The sequence below is a fragment of the Macaca mulatta genome, chromosome 7, assembly GCF_049350105.2.
Source record: "Macaca mulatta isolate MMU2019108-1 chromosome 7, T2T-MMU8v2.0, whole genome shotgun sequence".
NCBI classification, from domain to species: Eukaryota; Metazoa; Chordata; class Mammalia; order Primates; family Cercopithecidae; genus Macaca; species Macaca mulatta.
The window spans coordinates 108760898-108783527 of NC_133412.1; the positions used below are offsets into that span (position 1 = coordinate 108760898).

The 22630-nt window shown below is 34.9% G+C and overlaps 1 protein-coding gene across 17 annotated transcripts in view; it reads right to left on the reverse strand.

Moving 5' to 3' along the window:
• RALGAPA1 (Ral GTPase activating protein catalytic subunit alpha 1) overlaps positions 1-22630 on the reverse strand; it is a 275889-nt gene that overhangs the window by 105720 nt on the left and 147539 nt on the right. For all 17 annotated transcript variants that reach the window (XM_077940906.1, XM_001088633.5, XM_015143575.3 and 14 more), the window contains 4 exons: positions 21833-21891; positions 18525-18633; positions 17077-17187; positions 14514-14582 (listed from right to left, as the gene is read on the reverse strand). In XM_077940906.1, the coding sequence (XP_077797032.1) occupies positions 14514-14582; positions 17077-17187; positions 18525-18633; positions 21833-21891 (348 nt within the window). The remainder of the gene's footprint in view (positions 1-14513; positions 14583-17076; positions 17188-18524; positions 18634-21832; positions 21892-22630) is intronic.

The following is a 22630-nucleotide window of genomic DNA, read 5'->3' on the forward strand; positions in this document are numbered from 1 at the left end:
GGCTAAGTTTTGTATTTTTAGGAGAGATGAGGTTTTGCCATGTTGGCCAGGCTGGTCTCAAACTCCCAGCCTAAATTGATCTGTCTGCCTTGGCCTCTCAAAGTGCTCAGATTACAGGCATGAGCCACTGCACTGAGCCTCAAATTATATGAGAAAAATATGAAGCAAATCCCAGCACCTTTCTCCTATTCTCCCATTGAAGGTTTTCATGAAAAGCAAGGGTAGTTTGGGAAAAACTGAAAGAGAGAAGATGGGAACTTGCTGTGAAACTAAGACTGATCTAAAAGCCTGCCAGAAAGAAAAAGTCCACCTTAAGTGTGAGAATATTTAAAAAGTTTACTGGTAGATCAGAGTAGTGAGTAAAAAGAAAGGATGCAGAAATACACACAGGAAAGGTAATGCTTAGGGGGAGAGACAAACAAACCCAGACACGAAGACTATGATAAATACCTAACTCTTCAATGCCCACACACCGATAAACATCGACAAACATCAAGACCATCCAGCAAAACATGACCTCACCAAATGAATTAAATAAGGCACCAATGACCAATCCCAGAGACAGAGATGTGACCTTTCTGACAGGGAATTCAAAACAGCTGTTTTAAAGAAGCTCAATGAAAGTCAAGATAACACAGAGAACAAATTCAGCATCCTATCAGATAAATTTAACAAAGAGATTGAAATAATTAAAAAGAACCAAGTAGAAATTCTGGAGCTGAAAAATGCAACTAGTATACTGAAGAATGCATCAGAGTTCTTTAATGGCAAAATGGATCATGCAGAAGAAACAATTAGTGAGGCTGAAGACAAGCTATTTGAAAATACACAGAGGAGACAAAAGAAAAGAGAAGAAAAACAGAATAAAACACACCTATAAGAACTAGAAAAAAAGCATCAAAAGGGTAAATCTAGAGTTATTGGCCTTAAAGAGGAGATAGACTGGGACATAAAGTTTATTAAGAGGGATAAAATCATAGAACTTCCCAAACCCAGAGAAAGATATAAACACTCAAGTACGAGTAGGTTATAGAACACTAAGCAGATTTAATCCAAATATGACTACCTTAAGACATTTAATAATCAAACTCTCAAAGGTCAAGGATAAAAGAAGGATTATAAAAGTAGCAAGACAAAAGAAACAAGTAACATACAATGGAGCTCCAATACATTTGGAAGCAGACTTCTCAGTAGAAATCTTACAGGCCAGGAGAGAATGGCATGACATATTTAAAGTGCTAAAGGAAAAAAAAAAAAAAAACCTTATTCTAAAATGATACATCTGGTGAAAATATCCTTTGAACATGGAGAAGAAATACAGACTTTCCCAGACAAACAAAAACTGAGGGATTTCAAACACCAGATCTGTCCCACAAGAAATGCTAAAGGGATTTCTTCAGTCTGAAAGAAAAGAATGTTAATGAGCAGTAAGAAATTATCTGAAGGTCCAAAACCCACTGGTGATAGTAAGTAAACAGAAAACCACAGAATATTATAACGCTGTAATTGTAGTGTGTAAACTACTCATATTGAAGTAGAAAGATGAAAAGATGAACCAAACAAAAATAATAACAACAACAACTTTTCAAGACATGGACAGCACAATAAGATATAAATAGAAAGAATAAAAAGTTACAAAGCAGGGGGATGAAGTTAACATGTAGAGTTGTTATTTTCTTTTTGCTTGTTTGTTTATGCAGTCAGTGTCAAGTTGTCATTAGTTTAAAATAATGGGTTATAAGATATTACTTGCAAGCCTTATGGTAACCTCCAATATAAACACATACAATGGATACACAAAAAATAAAAAGCAAGAAACAAAACCATACTACCAGAGAAAATCACTTTCACTAAAAGGAAAACAGGAAGGAAGGAAAGAAGGATGACAAGCCTGAAAAACAGCAAGAAAATAAATAACAAAGTGGGAGGAGTAAGTACCTACTTATCAATAATATCACTGAGGCTGGGCATGGCGGTTCACACCTGTAATCCCAACACTCTGGGAGGCTGAGGTAAGCAGATCACTTGAGGTCAGGAGTTTGAGACCAGCCTGGCCTGCATGGTGAAATCCTAAGACTATTAAAAAACTAAAAATCAGCCAGGTGTGGTGGTGTGTGCTTGCAGTCCCAGCTAGTTGGAAGGCTGAGACAAGAGAATCGTTTGAACCCAGGAGGTAGAGGCTGCAGTGAGCTGAGATTGCGCCACTGCACTCCAGCCAGAGTGACAGAGTGAGACTCCATCTCAAAAAAAAAAAAAAAAAAAAAAGAAAGAAAGAAAGAAAAAAGAATAAAAAATAAAAACCACTGAATGTAAATAGACTAAACTCAATCAAAAGAGAGGGTGGCTGAACGGATTAAAAAAATAAAACCCAATGATCTGTTGCCTACAAGAAACACACTTTGCCCTGTAAAGACACACATATACTGAAAATAAAGGGATGAAGATGTTTTACGCAAATGGAAACCAAAAAAGCAGAAGTAGTTACACTTACATCAGACAAAATAGATTTCAAGACCAAAAAGGTCATTATGTAATAATAAAGGGGTTAATTCAGCAAGAGGATAAAACAATTATAAATATGTATGCACTCAACACTGGAGCACCCTGCTATATAAAGCAAATATTATTAGAGCTAAAGAGAGAGATATATGCCAATACAATAATAGCTGAAGACTTAAACACTCCACTTTCAGCATTGGACATTTCATCCAGACAGAAAATCAACAGAGACATTGGACTTAATGTGCAGTATAGACCAAATGGACCTAATAGATATTTACAGAACATTTCATCCAATGGCTGTGGAATGCACATTTTTCTCCTCAGCATATATAACATTCTAAAAGATAGACCACATGTTAGGCCAAAAAATAAGTCTGAATATATTTTTAAAAACTGAAATAATATTAAGTATCTTCTCTGACCCCAATGGAATAAAACTAGAAATCAAAAATAGGAATTTTGGAAACTATACAAACACTTAGAAATTAAACAATATTGGCAGGGTTCGGTGGCTCACACCTGTAATCCCAGCACTTTCGGAGGCTGAGGTGGGTGGATCATGAGGTCAGGAGATTGAGACCATCCTGGCTAACACAGTGAAACCCTGTCTCTACTAAAAATACAAAAAATTAGCTGAGTGTGGTGGCAGATGCCTATAGTCCCAGCTACTTGGGAGGCTGAGGCAGGAGAATGGTGTGAGCTTGGGAGGCGGAGCTTGCAGTGAGTCGAGATTGTGCCACTGTGCTCCAGCCTGAGACTCCGTCTTAAAAGAAAAAAAAAAAAAAAAAGAAATTAAACAATATCTTCCTGAATGATCTGTGGGTCAATGAAGAGATTAAGAAAAAAACTGAAAAATATCTGGAAACAAATGATAATGAAAACACAACATATCAAAACCTATGGGATACAGTGAAAGCAGTACTAAGAGGGAAGTTTATAGCTATAAGCACCTACATCAAAAAAGCAGATAAACTTCAAATAAACAACCTAACAATGCATCTTAAAGAACCAGAAAAGCAAGAGCAAACCAAACCCAAAGTAAGCAGAAGAAAAATAATAAAGATCAGAGCAGAAATAAATAAAACTGAAATGGCAAAAATACAAAAGATCAATGAAATGAAAAATTGGGAAATGAAACAAAAATTGATTTTTTAAAAGGATAAACAAAATTGATAAACCTTTAGCCACTAAGAAAAAAAAGAAACAAGACCAAAATAAAATCAGAAATGAAAGAGGAGACATTAAAAACTGATATAGCAGAAATCAGAAGATCAACAGACAGGCTACTATGATCAACTATATGCCAATAAACTGGAAAACCTAGAAGAAATGGATAAACTCCTAGACACATACAACCTATTAAGATTGAACCATGAAGAAATGTAAAACCTGAACAGACCAGTAACATATAACGAGATTAAAGCTATAATAATAAGTCTGTCACCAAAGAAAGGCCCAGGACCCAGTGGTTTCATTGCTAAATTCTACCAAACATTTAAAGAACTAATACCAATCCTTCTGAAATATTCTGAAAAACAGGGGAGGAAGTATTTCCAAACTCATTCTCTGAGGCCAATATTACCCTGATATCAAAACAAAAGACATCAACAAAAAGAAAACTACAGGTCAATATTCCTGATGAACATTGACACAGAAATCCTGAACAAAATACTAGCAAACCAAATTCAACAATACATTAGAAAGATCACTCATCATGACCAAGGGAGATTTATCCCAGGGATTCAAGGATGATTCAACATATACAAATCAATCAATGTGATACATTTTATCAACAAAATGAAGGACAAAAACCTTTGTGATAATTGCAGTTGCTGCTGAAAAAAGCATCTGATAAATTCAACATCCCTTCATGATGAACACCTCCTCCCTACACCCCCAAAAAACTGGGAAGGAACATATCTCAACATAATAAAAGCCATATATGACAGACTCACAGCTAGTATTATTCTGAATGGAGAGAAACTGAAATCCTTTCCTCTAAGATCTAGAACAAGACAAAGGTGTCCACTTCCACCACTATTATTCAACATAGTACTGGTAGTCCTAGCTAGAGCAAGCAGACGAGAGAGAAATAAAGGGTATGCAAATTGGAAAGGAAGACATCAAATTATCCTTGTTTGCAGATGATACGATCTTTTATTTGGAAAGACCTAAAGACTCTATCAAAAAACTATTAGAACTGATAAAGTCAAATTCAGTAAAGTTGCAGGATACAAAATCAACATACAAAAATCAGTAGCATTTCTATATGCCAACAGTGAACAGTCTGAAAAAGAAATTAAGAAAGTAATGCCATTTACAATAGCTACAAGTGAAATTAAATAGTTGGGAATAAACTTAATCTAAGAAGTTAAAGATTTCTACCATAAAAACTGTAAAACACTGATGAAAGAAATTGAAAAAGACACTAAACAATGGAAAGCTATTCCATGTCCATGTATTGAAACAATCATTATTTTCAATAATCATGTCCATACTACCCAAATCAATCTATAGGTTCAATGCAATCCCTATCAAAATGCCAATGACATTCTTTATAGAAACAGAACAAACAATCCTAAAATTTACATGGAACAATAAAAGACCCAAAAACAGTCAAAGCTGTCCTAGGTAAAATGAACAAAACTGGAAGACTCACATTATCTGATTTCATATAATACTACAGAGCTATAATTACCAAAACAGTATGGAACTGGCATAAAAATGGACACACAGACCAATGGAACAGTATAGAGAACCCAGAAACAAATCGTACATCTACAGTGAAGTCATTTTAAACAAAGGCAAATAACATACATTATGGAAAGGACAGTCTCTTCAATATATGATGCTGAGATAACTGGGGTTATCCATATGCAGAGGAACAAAACTAGACCCCTAACTCTTGCCATATATAAAAATCAAATCCAAAAGCATTAGAGACTTAAATCTAAGACCTCAAATTATGAAACTACTACAAGAAAACATTGGGGAAACTTGAGGGCATTGGACTGGGCAGATTTCTGGAGTAATACCCTACAAGCACAGGCAACCAAAATAAAAATGAACAAATAGGATCACATTAAGTTAAAAAGCTTTTGCACGGCAAAGTAAATGGTCAACAAAGTGAAGAGACAACCCACAGAAGGGGAGAAAATATTTGCAAAGTATCCATCTGACAAGGGGGATTAATAACTAGAATATACAAGGAACTCAAACAACACTACAGAAAAAATTCTAATAATTTGATTTAAAATGGGCAGAAGATCTGAACAGACATTTCTCAAAAGAAGACATAAATAAGGAAAACAAGTTAATATGTTCATATGAACATATGAAAACAAGTTCATATGAACACATATGAAAAGATGCTCAACATCATCAGAGAAATGTAAATCAAAACTACCAAATACAATGAGATATCATTTCACCTCAGTTAAAATGGTTTTTTTCCCAAAATGAGATACCATCTCACACCAGTTAGAATGGTGATCATTAAAAAGTCAGGAAACAACAGATGCTGGAGAGGATGTGGAGAACTAGGAACACTTTTACACTGTTGGTGGGACTGTAAACTAGTTCAACCATTGTGGAAGACAGTGTGGCGATTCTTCAGGGATCTAGAACTAGAAATATCATTTGACCCAGCCATCCCATTACTTGGTACATACCCAAAGGATTGTAAGTCATGCTGCTATAAAAACACATGCACATGTATGTTTATTGCGGCACTATTCACGATAGCAAAGACTTGGAACCAACCCAAATGTCGATCAATGATAGACTGGATTAAGAAACTGTGGCACATATACACCATGGAATACTATGCAGCCATAAAAAGGATGAGTTCATGTCCTTTGTAGGGAGATGGATGAAGCTGGAAACCATCATTCTGAGCAAACTACTTCAAGGACAGAAAACCAAACACCGCATGTTCTCACTCATAGGTGGGAACTGAACAATGAGATCACTTGGACACAGGATGGGGAACATCACACACTGAGGCCTGTTGTGGGGTAGGGAGATGGGCGAAGGATAGCATTAGGAGATATACCTAACATAAATGACAAGTTAATGGGTGCAGCACACCAACATGGCACATGTATACATATGTAACAAAGCTGCAAGTTGTGCACATGTACCCTAGAACTTAAAGTATAATAATAATAATAAAAATAAATAAAATGGGTTTTATCCAAAAGACAGGCAACAAATGCTGGCGAGGAAGTGGAGAAAAGGGAACCCTCATACACTGTTGGTGGGAATGTTATGTTAGTACAACCACTATGCAGAACAGTTTGGAGGTTCCTCAAAAAACTAAAAAAGAGAACTGCTATATGATCCAGTAATCCTACTGCTAGGTATATACCCAAATGAAAGGAAATCAGCATATCTAAGAGATATCTACACTCCCACGTTTATTGCAGTATTATTTACAATAGCCAAAATTTGGGACCAACCTAAATGTCCATCAACAGATGAATGAAGAAAATGTGGTACATATATGCAATGGAGTACTATTTAGCCATAAAAAAGAATGAGATCCTGTCATTTGCAACAAGATAGATGGAACTGGAAGTCATTATGTTAAGTGAAATAAGCCAGGCACAGAAAGACAAACATTGCATGCTCTCACTGATCTGTGGGAGAAAAAAATGAAATCAATTGAACTCATGGAGATAGAGAGTAGAATGATGGTTACCAGAGACTAGGAAGGGCAGTGGGGAGTACGGGGTAAGTGGGGATGGTTAATAGGTTCTAAAAAAATAGAAAGAATGAATAAAATATTTGCTAGCAAAACAGAGTAACTACAGCAAAAAATAACTGAATTGTGCACTTAAAAATAACTAAAAACATATAATTGGATTATTTTGTAACACACAGAAAAGATAAGTGCTTGAGGTGAAGAATACCCCATTTACCCTGATGTATTATGTACTGTATGTCTGTGTCAAAATATTACATGCACTCTATAAATATATACACCTACTATGTACCCAGAAAAATTTTAAATAAATAAAAAGATGGGGAAGATCTCTATGAACTTACGTATTATGAATTTCCAAGATACACTGTCAAGTGAAAAATCCAAAGCAAAGACTATCTAGGCTTATGTGTAACAAACAAGGAATAAAAGACAATATACGTGCATCTGTTCATTTGCGAAAAAATAATCATAGGATGGATGAACCATAGACTAAAAAAATAAAAACAACAGAGATGGAGGAAAGACCCTACACTGCATACAAACAGAAAAAAGTGACCTGAACTGAATTTCAAATTAATTATATAAACATACTGAAGTGGGAAAGGGGGAATAGGAAGTAACCCAAGTAACTTATGAACACATTTTTCGAACAATAATCTCTCTTGGTAAAGACAATAAGAACTCTTAACTATAAAGAGGCATAAGTTAATAATTTTTAAAAATAGAACAGCACAAAGAACTAAACATATCCAGATAAATAATCAATATGGAAACCAGATTTTTCATTGCTGGAGCAGGGAGTTACAAATAAGGAAAACGGGGAAGGATGGACTGAATCTCGTGGTGTTGGATTAGAAGTGGAGGTGTCAGACCAGGGCCTGTCGGCGGGGGAAGGGGAGGGAGAACATCAGGACAAATAGCTAACGCATGTGGTGACGGGTTGACAGGAGAAGCAAAACACCATGGTACATGTCTACTGATGTAACAAACCTGCACATTCTGCACATGTATCCTGGAACTTAAAGTAAAGTAAAATAAAATAAAATAAAATAAGAATTGGAGGTGTTGGTGTGAACTCAAGGTTTTTAATACTTTTAATTAGATACCGTCTTATTCTACCTGTGCTGGCATTACAAATACTATACACTGGGTGGCTTAAACAAGAGAAATTTATTCCTCACAGTTCTGAAAGCCAGAAAGATGAAGATAAAGGTGGCAGTCAATTCAGTATCTGTGAGGGTTCTCTTCTGGCTTGTAGATGACCACCTTCCAGTGTATCTTCACACGGTGGATATAGTTCTCTTCTTATAAGGGCACTAATCCCATTGATGAGGGCTTCATCCTCATGACCTAATTACCTCCCAAAGGCCCCACCTCCAAATTCCATGACACTGGGCATTAGGATTTCCATATATGAACTTCAGGAGAGACACAAACATTCAGTCTATAGCAGACATAGAGATGGGTGTGTGTGTGTGTGTGTACGTATGTTATGTATTTCCTAGCTGTATCTGCCAAAGGGGCCTTAAGAAACGATACCCCAATAGCAATGTGCATGCCTAGTTCTTAGATACTGATTTCTAAATACCATTTGCCACTTAATGGAAGCAGAGTTTCTTGGGGAAATGGGCAATTTCAGGGCTGGGACGGGGAAAGCACAAAGTGAGTCTGGAAAATTGTGTGCTGACAGAAATTAAAAGCATGCCCCCAAAATAATGGGAATTTATGAAAAAGAAGCCACTTTGAAGGGGCTCCCACTGGTTAAGCATGAGACATTTTGAGCACCAAAATAAATAATAGTTAAGGATTACAAATCATTGCATAAAATCAGAATCATGAGCCCACACTGAAATAAGATGAATAAGAAAGAAAGGAGAGCTCTTCCTTATAAGTAGAAAGCTAACTAATGAATGTAGAAAGAATGATGAATTAGGAAATCATCATTTGGCAGCTACTGAAACAATAATTGTTTCTGGTAAGAGTCATTAATGATTAGCAAAACCAGTTAGTGGAAATTTAAGGAGCCAAATATTTATATAGTATAGCCTCAAAGTACTGTCTAACAAATACTAATTCATTGAAAAGGGTTAAATAGTAGCTCTACAGCGGAAACACCTGGCAGACACAACCTTAATCATTTGACTAAAGTTAGCACCAATCAGTAATGAAACAAACTGACATCTGTGACACCTGATAAAATGTATTAAGAGGTACACAAAATCTTCTGATGTATTCCTGCCAAATATGCCTAATTTAAATCCAATAATGACAAACCTAATCGTGCTGAAACACAAAGCCAAAATGCAGGACATTTTATACAGTAATTAGACTATATTCTTTAAAATGTCAAGGTCAAGAAATAGAGAAAGATTAAGAACTGTTCCATATTATAGAAGGCTAAAGAGACATTATGACTGCATGTAAGGCATAATTTGGGAATTTCTTTTGCCCTAGAGGACGTTAGTGAGACAACTAGTGAAATATCTATATAATACAAATGTATCACTAATACTAATGCTAATTTCCTCATGTTGATAACTATTTTGTGGTTATATAAGAGAATTGCTTGATTTTAGGAAAAATGCAATAAAGTAGTCAGCAGTAATACATTTCTCTCTGTATTTCATACTACATACAAAGGGATACAGCAAATGTGGTGAACCAATATAAAGAATTCTTTGTACTATCCTTTCAACGTTTCTATAAACTTGAAATTATGTTAAAAGGAAACAATTCCACCATAAAACTCAAATGGAAGCTCTCAATTGATGTTTCTAACTAAAAACAATATGAACGTTGGCATCTATCTGTCAAGCACAGATTCCAGTCTTGGCTCTGATTATCTAGTAACAATTGAGTGACCTTGGGCAACTTAACCTTTCTAAGGCTCAATTCTCTATGAAGAGTAGGGATTAAAAAATATTTATCAAGATTATAAAGTTGTTTTGACGTTGAAATAATGCATATAAAGTACACACTGCTGGCACGTGATTTTTTTAAAAAAATCACTATATAAATGTCTTTTTGCTTTATTTTTATTGAATTTATCTTTTAAAACTTGTTAGCCCAAGCCCATATTCACCAATAACAATGAGCCATTTGAGAAGTCTAAAAACTCCTGGCCCATATACAGTTTATTCAAATTCTTAAACATTTGAGGTTAAGGAGGAGCAATCTGAATACTATGCTGATAAATGCCTCCCTATACTGGTGGCTACATGAGATTAAGAGTTCCTAGAGAAATAATAACACAATTAAAATGCTTCAATATATCTATTTGTCCATACGTAGTGTGCAAGCTTCTAATAAAAGATAATAAAAACCCAATTCAAAAAAATTAGAAGATACTGGAATGCAACACAGTGGAGAAGAACCAGTGGATTTAGGTAATATTCTGATGTTTATCACACAGAGAGGAATGTAATTCTAAAGACGTTTAAGGGCAGGTGTGGTGGCTCATGCCTCTAATCCTAGCACTTTGGGAGGTCCAGGCAGGTGGATCACCTGAGGTCAGGAATTCGAGACCAGCCTGGCCAATATGGTGAAACCCCGTCTACAACAAAAATACAAAAATTAGCCGGGCATGGTGGTATATGCTTGTAGCCCCAGCTACTAGGGAAGCTGAGGCAGGAGAACTGCTTGAACCTGGGAGGTGGAGGTTGCAGTGAGCTGAGATCACGCCACTGCACTCCAGCCTGGGTGACAGAGCAAGACTCCGTCTCTAAATAAATAAATAAATAAGATGTTTAAGATAAAGCATATTTGAGGCTGGGTAGGGTGGCTCACGCCTGTAAACCCAACACTTTGGGAGGCCGAGGCGAGTGGATCACGAGGTCAGGAGTTCAAGACCAGCCTGGCCCATATGGTGAAACCCTGTCTCTACAAAAAATACAAAAAAGACCCAAAAAACAAAAAACAAAAAACTAGCAGGTGTGGTGGCATGTGTCTGTAGTCCCAGCTACTCTAGTCCCAGTTACTTGGGAGGCTGAGGCAGGAGAACTGCTTGAACCCAGGAGGCGGAGGTTGCAGTGAGCCGAGATTGTGCCACAGTACTCCAGTCTGGGCAACAAAGCGAGACTCTATCTCAAAAAAAAAAAAAAGAAGAGTGAATGATAGGCTGGGCACAGTGACTCACACTACTAAAAATACAATAATTAGCTCAGCATGGTGGCGTACACCTGTGGTCCCATTTTGGGGGCTGAGGTGGGAGGATCACTTGAGTGTGGGAGGCGAAGGTTGCAGTGAACCCAGATTGCACCTCCGTACTCCAGCCTGGGTGACAGAGTGAGATCCTGTCTCAAAAAAAAAAAAAAAAAAAAAAAAGAATGAATAAAATCTGAGATCAAAAAAGTATTTTCAGGATGATTTGATTTTGTCTTCTACATGATTACTCTCTCCTAGACCTGGTGTTTTTCCTAGGTTTCCTACTAGGCCTTTCAGTCACTTTTACTGAATCATCTTTCTCTGCCTTCTCCTTAACTGTTATTCTTCAATGTGCTATACTTTGCTGACTCATCTTACTCTACTATATTGCCTTAAGTGATTTCATGTATTCTCACAATGTTAATACTACTCATGTACTGACAATGCCAATAATTTTATTTTCAGCATCAAATTTTCTAATCAGGTATATAATTGCTTTGCTGGTGGTCTCCAACTGGATATTACTTTTTATATGCAACAAACTTAAAACTGAAACTCACTGTTCCAACAAAGCTGCTCCTTCCTGTATTCCTTACCTTGGTTGTGGACTCGACTTTCTGTGTACCTGTTCTCTATTCCTTTAGCCTTAGTTCAGAGCATCATCCTTTCTTATAAAGATGATTTTAATAATAATCACCATATTTGACTTTTAAGTCAACTTTCACATTTTCTCAAGTGATTTTTCACAAATCTGGTCATATTTTAAAATAAAAACCCTTCAAAAAAGTCACTTTCATAGAAATCCCATGTTCACAGTGTGCCATCCAAGGCCCTTCATAATCTGGCCCCTTCCTATCTTAGAAGTTTCATTTTCCCAGCTCTTAACCATTCACTTCACATTCTAAAATATGGAACTGCCTAGTTGTTTCTCCAAAACAAACCATACTATTTTATAGTCCCCAGATTTACACATGCTATTCATACCACTTGGAATAAGTTTCTGATTCTACTGTTTGTCTCTATTTATGTCTCTATTTAACTTTAAAAGAATTTTTCCTAAATAAGCCCTTCCACAATAGTTAATTACTTCTTTCTCTATTCTACCTGGTATCTTACACATTTTTCTACTTTTTATACTAAGTATTTATTACATTGTGTTGCCTCATTTGTGTCTCTAATTTTTAAATTCCATGAGAACAGGGAGTATCATGTTTATCTCTGTTTAGTGCCTAGCAGAATGCCACACTCATATTTTATGATAAGAAAAAGTTTAATAAATTTAGTGGGCAAGAAAGCAAAAACTTAGAAGTATAGCTTTTTCATATTAATAGCTAGATTTCTGGAAGACAAAGATGATATAGAAAAAGATGAACAATTAGTTATCCAGATATTATTCATAAACTGGATTTGGAATTCTAGACCATAGCCTGCGACACTAAAGTGAAGGACACTTTGCTAAAAATGGAGTCCAGATGAGGTAGCTCATGCCTGTAATCCCAGCACTTTGGGAGGCTGAGGCAGGTGGATCACTTGAGGCCAGGAGTTTGAGACCAGCCTGGCCAAGATGATGCGACCCTGCCCCCTACACACACACATCTCTACTGAAAATACAAAATTGGCCAGGCATGGTGGTGTACACCTGTAATCCCAGTTACTTGAGTGGCTGAGACACGAGACCCGCTTGAACCTGGGAGGCAGAGGTTGCAGTGAGCTGAGACTGCGCCACAGTACTCCAGCTTGGGTGACAGAGCAAGATGACTCTGCCTCAAAAAAATTTTAAAAATTTTAAATCAAAAAAATAAAAATGGAGTATATGTCTCTTTTAAAGGTGAAGAAGATGATGATGAAGTATTTATCAAGAGCTAAACAATCTGTTCAAACGGTGTTTAAACTGAGTATGAAGGGAAAGAATAAAAAGTTTTGCGGTAAACACATGAAATCAGTAAGAAATGATAATGGCCGACAGTAGGAAAGGAAAAAAGTATAAAAGCCTCATGTATGCCACACAAGAAAACAACTAGGAATAGGTCCAGAAACATAACTACAGCTTCAGATTTCTGTAAATTAATAAGAACATAAGCAGTAAATAAAACATACTTGATATTTCAAAACAATATGGTTAAGGGGAGACCTGGAGAATAGAATTCAAGATTGAGATGTGACATGGGAAGAGATGAGAATAATTCTCAGAGGAAACTAATAGAATCTAGAGCAGCCTTGTCTGATAGAACTTTGTGCAATGATGAAAATGGTCTATATTTGCCCATGTGGCTATTGAGCACTTGGTATTTGCAAACAAGGAATTACATTTTTCATGTGAACTTTAAATTTAATGTAAACTGAAAGCAATAAGCAGTTAGCAGCTACCATAGTGAGCAGCACAGACCTACAGTCTCTACAACATTTATGTATAATGTCAGGCATATAATTAAAAAATAGACATAACAACAGGAAAATGAAACTCATAGTCAACAGGAAGAAAACTCAATAGAAACGGAGTTAGTGATGACACAGATACTGGATTTAGTAGTCAAGGACTCTATTTTAATTATTATAAATATGTTAAAGTATCTAAAAGAGAAGATGTATATAATTGAAGAAATGCAGAATTTCAGGTAAGATATGAAAACTTAAAAACAAAACAAAACAAAAAGAAACTCTAGAACTGGTAAATATAATATCTGAAAAAATTAAAGAACCCTTATAATAAATTTACTGAGGTAAATGACACCTAATGGAATGTTTTGGCAGACAGAGGAGAAGTCTTCTTTTAAGTGACATATCTCTATATATTATATCTTTACTTTCTATCTATACAAAAACAAGTGGCTGCCTTTAGAGGTGATGAATTCCTCAGAATTAATAATCTTCAGGCATAGGTAAGAACACAATTTGGCAGAATGTAGTGATATAGAGGTAGACAGAATGTCCTCTAAGGTTCCTTACAATCTTGAGACTCAAAGATTTTTTCAAATGGCAATGAAATGTGAACCAAAATATAATTTAGTTATACTTACATAACAGAAAGACATTTCACACTATAGTTGATTCTGAACAAAGATAAATTTTTACCATGTAAATATACATACCATTAAAGTTTTAAAATACAAATACTTTACTAAATAACCACATATTAATCATCAAACAAAATTTAAATTACCCTCTTGTCCATTTCATAAGATGAAGCTTCTGTACTTGGTAAAAGATGGGTGATAGTAGCTATTAGGATCTGTAAGCAAAAAAAAATTTTTTTAAAAGGAGCTCTATATATGTCAAATTAATGGTACATTCTGAAACTTAATTGTTAAATGCTGAAGTGATACAAAACCTACTGCTGCAAATTTATTCTAAACACATTAACACTGTTATTTCAAAGTAATGCTTAATAGGCAAGCTTTTCAAGTACACTTAACTATCAATTATTTATAATCCTCATGTATGGAACCAAAATTATATATATTGTGTCAACCATAAATGGGTTTCTTCCCAATTCAACGGGGTAAATCAATATGTATAAACACACAGAAAATATATGTTCATTATAGAAAAATTAAAAGATACAGATAAGAAAAAGACTAATAAAAACCATCATAGGCTGGGCACAGTGGCTGGCCCATACCCACTTTGGGAGCCTGGGTGACAGAGACCCTGTCTCAAAACAACAAAAAAACCACTGTAATCCTGTCACCTGAAGAAATCTACTCTATTGCCTTTCCAGGACTTTTATTTAAATACACACACACACACACACACACACACACACACGGCTTTTTAAAAAAATGTGCCTTTTTATTTATTTTTTTGAGATGGAGTCTCACTCAGCCACCCAGGCTGGAGTGTAGTGGAGTGATCTCGGCTCTCAGTTCAAGTGATTCTCTTGCCTCAGCCTCCTGAGTAGCTGGGATTACAGGTGTGGGCCACCACGCCCAGCTAATTTTTGTATTTTTAGTAGAGACAGGGTTTCGTCACGTTGGCCAGGCTGGTCTCGAACTCACAACCTCTGGTGATCCGCCCACCTCGGCCTCCCAAAGTGCTGGGATTATAGGCATGAGCTACCGTGCCCAGCCAAATGTGGCTTTTTAAATTAACATATATCATACACCGAATATTATTTGAATAAATATAAAGTACAGAATACAAAGTAAATGAAAAAGACATTACTTAAAAAAAGGCAAAATCTTCATATACAGTGTTATCATTTACCCCGGAAATCATTTAGTCTCATTTAATTTTTTTATGTGCATGTTAAAAATGTATAGGTATATATTTATTGTATTTTTATTTTCGTTGTACTGTATGCTATTACATTTTTAGAAATTATTGCCTCAATGCAGTAAGTAGAAAATTCCTCTAAATACACTTTATACAGACAAAGATTTTACTCACTAGTGCGATACTTACTACATTCAGTGCTGTAACAGAGGCTGGTAAGATGACTGAGTGGGAAAAGCATGAACTTTGGAATCTTACAGACTTGGGTCTGAGTCCTGTTCTCTTAGCTTATGACTCTTATATAGTTATTAAATCCTCAGTTCTCTCATCTTAAATAAGGGGGGAGATTAGCGACAGCGAAGGGAATAACCTATCTCAAGAAACTTCTAAGAATTAAATGAGATATCATATGAAAAGGTGACTGGTACATGGTAGGTGTCTAATAAATATGAGTTCTCATCTTTCCTAAAAATGTTATAAAGACAGGAAGGTAAGAATGATAAATTCTGGTTAGGGAGAGCAGATGGGGATTTTTATTTTTTGAGGAGATGGTATTTAAGCCAATCACTGAAAGATGAGGGCACTAGAGAAGAGAAGCAAAGCATTTCAGATAGGAGGAAGAAAGCCAGGGGTATGTTTAAGTGATGATAAGCAGATTCAGTTGCCTGAACAACATGGCGTTTCAAAGGAATCTGTATATGATTCTTAAAAAACCAGTTGAGTTCTCCTGTGGAGGCCCTGAATTCACAGCTAAAGAATTTGGGCTTTATTTTACAGTCAAAGGAAAATCAGTCCTTTTTTTTTTTTTTTCGGGTACGTGATATGGTAAGAGCCATGTAAATGTGAATGATGACTTTAAGAGCAAGACCACACAAACCAGAAGGAGGCAACACCAATATCTCAAGAAAGAAAGAATGAAGGACTGAAGTATGTCAGGTGTTGCAGGAAGCACAGGAGATAACGAATTAGAATGAACAAAAATTCACAAATGACTGGCTAAAGAAAAAAGAAAAAAAATAATGTCCTGATTTTGGTAACTGGAATGATGGTATGTTTTCCCTACTTAAGAGGGAATGAAGCGGGAATGAAGCAACATGTATGTTTATGAAGACAATGACATAGGTTTACACATAATTTTCACTACAACTAATAAATTGTTTTTTGTTTAACTGTTTGTTAAGACAGGGTCTTGCTATGTTACCTAGGCTGGCCTCAAGCGATCCTTCCAACTTAGTCTCCCAAAGTGCCTGGATTACAGGCATAAGCCACTGGGCTTGGCCTAATAAATTGTTTCTAGTGCTTTTACTTTGTCCAAAACCAGGAATACAGTCTTCTAACATAAAAGACAAGGGAACTATCAAGAACTTTGATACCACAAAAAAGCATGATGGGTAGCCATTATTTAGCTATGTAAAAAAAATTTTAAACTATTAAATAATTTTACAATTCAAAGTATCCAAATCTAAAAAAAATTTAACAAGGTCATAATAAATAAATGAGAAATTACTTACTTGAATAATTTTCAAGGGAGAATCAGGCTGGTAAATCTGAAGTCTAGGTACATAATGAACCAGCATGTGAAGCATGTTACAAGCCACGTGGGCTACTGTTTTATTAGTAAACTGCAATAATGAAAAAAAAATTGTTTTAAAAATTTTCTTGATGAACTTTTCATCAAAGCATTATCTGCTGAAATTTTTTACATTTCATATATTTGTAGGATTATAAATCCTACATTTATAAGTGATTAAGATAAATCTCCAGCTGCAAAATAAAAAAAACCACAACACATTCTAAAGACACGTACAACTTTAATTTTCCTTTGTAATGTTTGACTGTCCTCATTAAAGTTTTGTTGCATTTTCTCTTATGTGGATTTATGCAATGGCCTCTAAATCACTATTCTTTTTATCAATCTTTGCCCCGTTCCAATCAACTATTCACCACACTTCCAAATTAATCTTCTATAGCACTGTTATGATACTGACATTATGCTTAAAACTCAGATGACTCCCCAATGGCATAAAGACAAACTTCTTATGCTTCTCTATGTCCACATTTCACCCACACTTCAAACCCCAATGTGTCTCCTCTTTTCCAGTCTTCTCTGATAACTAAGTCAAAATGATTTGTTTCTTCTGAACTCAATCAGCAGTTTATATTACACACTCAGTTTATATTATATACCCATTTAGTACTCTCAGGTTTTTATGATTTATTATTCTCATTTTAATCTTTTTCAGCTACTATTAACATCTTGAAGCTAGTATTTATAAATTTTTCCTATTGTTATCCCTCACTCTGTCTAGCAACGTGCCTCATAGTAAATGTTTAGAAATATCTGTCATGTAACTATTATTTAAAAATATTTATTAACTACTTTGTATGTTTACAGTCTTACACAGGTGCTATGGGTTTTTTACAAGTCTTACAACAACAATAATATCATGCATCCTTTCATAAACAAAGAGTACTCATTTATTCATTCAGACTCTCCAAATAATTACATTATTACTACTGAAAAAATCTTGTTCTGTCTACAAAGAAGGCGCTTAACTTGAAAAGATAAAGCAAAAAAACTGAACAGCTCAAGAATTCAGGGAGTGGTAATAAAGATCAAAGAGCAGTAAGTTACAGAAATACTAGTTAAAAAAGAAAAACAGAAAAATCCTATATATGTTTTAAATGGTGGGTTTCCTTTTTTAGACATCTACCACATATAGTTTAGGGGCAAAGCTAAATACATAAAAAGTTGAGATAAAAATGAGTCACCATAAAGATACCCTAAATTCAAGAAATAGAACAATTTTTAAGGAATGAGTCAGGATCAAGAAAATAATAGAATAATAAAGTAATGAAAACATTTACTAAATGTTACACAAGATATAATTAATATTTGGAGGAAAAAAACATGCATTCTCTACTATCTTAATATATTTCACTAAACAGTTTTCTTTACCTTTAAGGAAACACAAATCACATTCAGAGCTTCCTTAATTTGAGGATGATGAGACTCATGGACTAGTTCTTCACAAATCCAAATACCTAAACTACAAAGTGCTACACATCTGCAAAAAAGGCAAACAACAACGGTTACATAAAATGAAACCACCACCACAAACATGACCCACAATGAACTGACACAGAATGAACATGCACGATTTAAAACGAATTAATGAACTTGTTACTCTAAACATTAACTGGTAACCAAAGAAGAGAAAGTATGAAGAAAGCAGAATCCTAAAACTTCTGAGCCTAATTTTCTATTATAATTTACTAAGAAGATTATAGGCTGGGATACCACACACGTTTTTTAAAAATCCATGTTAACAGACTGACATTGCTACAAGCCTTCCCAAACAAAATGTAACCTGCTTTCAAAATGGAAAGTGTAATTTTATTGACTGACAACAGCAAAATGAACTTAAGTAAAAACATGAAGCTGATGGAGTATGTTAAATATTTTTGTATATTTTAAATTTAACACTTCTAGCTACAAATTATTTTTAAAACAAATTGAGAACATAAAATTTATGTAACTTATTTTAAAATCCAACAGAAACAGAACTTGTAGAATTTTTATCCTGTTCCCTAATGTATTGCAAAGCTTCATTTCTATAGCAATGTAATTTCAGCTGGATGTCAGCTTGAAGAGAGTTATTTAATGATTAGAATCAGTAAGGACTCTATTAGTGTGTTCAACTTTAAGCTTCTGATAAAATGCATAATGGTTCTAAGTATCAAAACAGTCACCTTCTTCTAGTATCCTGTTATATATGCCATGTCCAGATACTGATATTCTTAATTTCAGTGGAATGCTAAACTTCAGAAAAATTCAATGCAGATTTTTCTTCCTTAACACAGCAGATTTAGTATATGTTTTTTTAGAAACTTATATAAGTCTCTTCTTTTAGTCTAGAGTGTTAAGGCTACCAAACTGTTTACTATGAAAATTACCTGAGAGTCTTCTAGATGAAGTCTACTACTTTATTTTTTCCCTACTGTTGTTCATCCATAAATCCTAGGTAATATTTGTAGCACTAACTAACCAAGCTTCGGGTTTAGCTATGGAAACATCTATAATCCTAAAGCAACAATAAAATCTGAAGTGAAGCAAAGCTCTCCATGGATGCAGCTAACTAAAGGCAGAGACTGAGAATACAAATGTTTAACAATCTTTATTGTAACACGAGGAGGTAAGAAAGGATATATATATTTTTTTCTTGCATGTAGAGTTTCCTACACCCCCCTCCACAAGATGTCAGAATAATCTAGATTATTCCCAGTATATAGTTTAATTCTCTGCTCCTGCTCAGACTGGGGGTATTAAGTTTCTTTTTTCTTTTTTTGAGACAGAGTCTCACTCTGTCTTGCCCAGGCTGCAGTGCAGTGGCACGATCTCCGCTCACTGCAACCTCCACCTCCCCAGTTCAAGCAATTCTCCTGCCTCAGCCTCCTGAGTAGCTGGAACTACAGGGGTACACTACCACACCCGGCTAATTTTTTGTATTTTTAGTAGAGACGAGGTTTCACCATGTTGGCCAGGCTGGTTTCGAACTCCTAACCTCAGGTGATCTGCTATTTTCGGCCTCCAAAAGTGCTGGGCTTCCAGGCATGAGCCACCATGCCTGGCCTGGGAATATAAGTTTCTAAAAAAACATATACTAAAAAGGTATAGAAAAACAAGTTGAGACAATGCTTAAATTCAGCTTCTGGGGTTTTTCCATATTCTCCATAACACAAGCTGTTGTGTTAATGATTCCCAGGTCTACTGCTAGGCGGCTATGTTTTAGGTTTCCACATTCTTCCACTTGAGGAGCAACATAGTTTTGTTTTGTTTTGTTTTCAAAAAGCAAAAGCTCTACAATTTTAAGCACTAAGGTCAAACTTGGTATTGCCACTTCTTAATTGTGCATCTAATGAGCCTCTGAAGACAAACTGCCAGGGTTCTGTCATATCTAGATGATAGGGCAGATTATTGAAATTCCCTGGGTTCTAGTTTTCTGTTAAAAGGTGGATGAAAATTATACCTGTCTCATAGAGGTATCACAAAATTCAAAGAGATAATAAATATAAGGCACTTAGAACAGTGCCTAGCACGCACATACAAAGGGCTTTAAAAATGTTAGCTAGCTTGCCTACACCCCCGTCCCACCAGTTATGCATTATCAGAGACTTACTGTTAACTTTCTAAGCATCAGTATCTGGCTAGCAAAACTGGAAGAAGAGGGTGATTCTATTAAACTCTCAAAATTGTGATGAGAGTTAAATGAAACAATATTATACGAAAATCCGTGTAAACTTAATTGGGATTAGCGTAAAAGAACAATTTTCTCAAAGATATTTGTTTTTAGTTAGCTTGGCTATTAAGAGAGAAAAATATGCAATTAAAATTTTAAAAACTGGAGCTATGTCTTAATTTAAACAAATGGTTCACTGTACATTATTTTTATTTGCTGGAAAAAGATTTAAATTAGAATAAGAATCCAAATCATCAAAGCCATGATCTGTACCTTTTGAACTTTGGGTCAAAAAATGTGTAGATAACTGGAAAACAGGAGCTTTACAGAGATGTAGATCTGAGGAGTAGTAGCACAGACTAATGTTGCGGCAAATGATGTACTATTAGAATTAGCATCAAGAAATATAAAACATGACTTAATGTCATTTTGGGGAAGAGAAGAAACATGATATGCTACTAGTAACCTGCTAATTTAAATCTCAATCTTTTTTTGAAAAGGTTTTGTAAAACAGAGAAAATGTCAGCTTTTATTTCTTAAGACATTTAGAAAAAAATCGAAAACTATGACTTATATTCTATTTTTAAAAATCTTGATCAAATATTTATAAATATTAAAATATACTATTTCCTTAGGTATATTACTTTCTATAATAAAATATTTTATTTTAGTTCAATTTAACAAAAATTCATTGGGTACCTGCTACTGCATTTCAAGGTACTGCATAAAAGACACTGACAAATATAACTGAATAATAAACAAAATGTACTTAAATAAAATAAAATTAAAACAAATCATTTCAGAGATAAAGAGTGAAGTTACTGAAAAAGGTGACTAGGATTCTGTTTATGAAGAATGGTTAGTATTTAAATCATGAAAATAAGTAAGAACACTTAATCATTCAAGTAACTTAAAATTGTAATTCAGAATGGCTTTTATGTATCTAAAACAATCTGGGCTGCTATAAAAATTCAGTCAACTTCTAAAATTCCAAACACAGAATAGTTATATTCAGTCTAAGACCTACCGTGCAGGACCAGAGGGCTCATCTCTTGCCGAGCTTAATACAGTTTTGATTATAAGTTCCTAAAATAAGGGGGAAATAGTTAACAGCAATGACTGAGCTTTCACTCATTAATTCTACAAATATTTACTAAGTGGTTATTAAAGCAGTCTTTGTTCTCATGTACATATTACCATTAAAGAGACCAATATTATTTATAAAAGTAGCTAAAGTTTCTGAAATTTATAGCCAAAAGCATATGTTCAAAAAATAACATTTCTTCCTGATTAGAAGAGTGATAAAGGCAGATAATTAAAGTAGAATTAATAGCTCATAGGTATGAAGATTTTAAAAATTGTGAGAAATATCATTACAAGTCAGAACCAGATGGCTTCACCAGTGAATTCTACAAAGTATTTCAAATAAAGAATCTGAGAAGAATCCTTCTCAAACATTTCCAAAATACTGAAGATGAGCGAATACTTCAAAACTCATTTTAAGAGGCCAGCATTACCCTGACATCAAAGTCAAACAAAAGCATTACCAGAAAAAAAAAATTAATTACAGGCCAATATCCCTGATGAATATAGATGCAAAAATCCTCAATAAAATACTAGCAAACCAAATTCATCAGAACATTAAAAGGGTCATATGTCATAATTAAGCAGGATTTATCACTATGATGCAAGGATGGTTCAACATATACAAAGCAATAAAACTAATACATCATATTAACAGAACAAAGGACAAAAATCTTATTATGTCAATAGGTGAAAAAAAAGCACTTAAGTAGAATACATAGCTCAAAGGTATGAATATCCT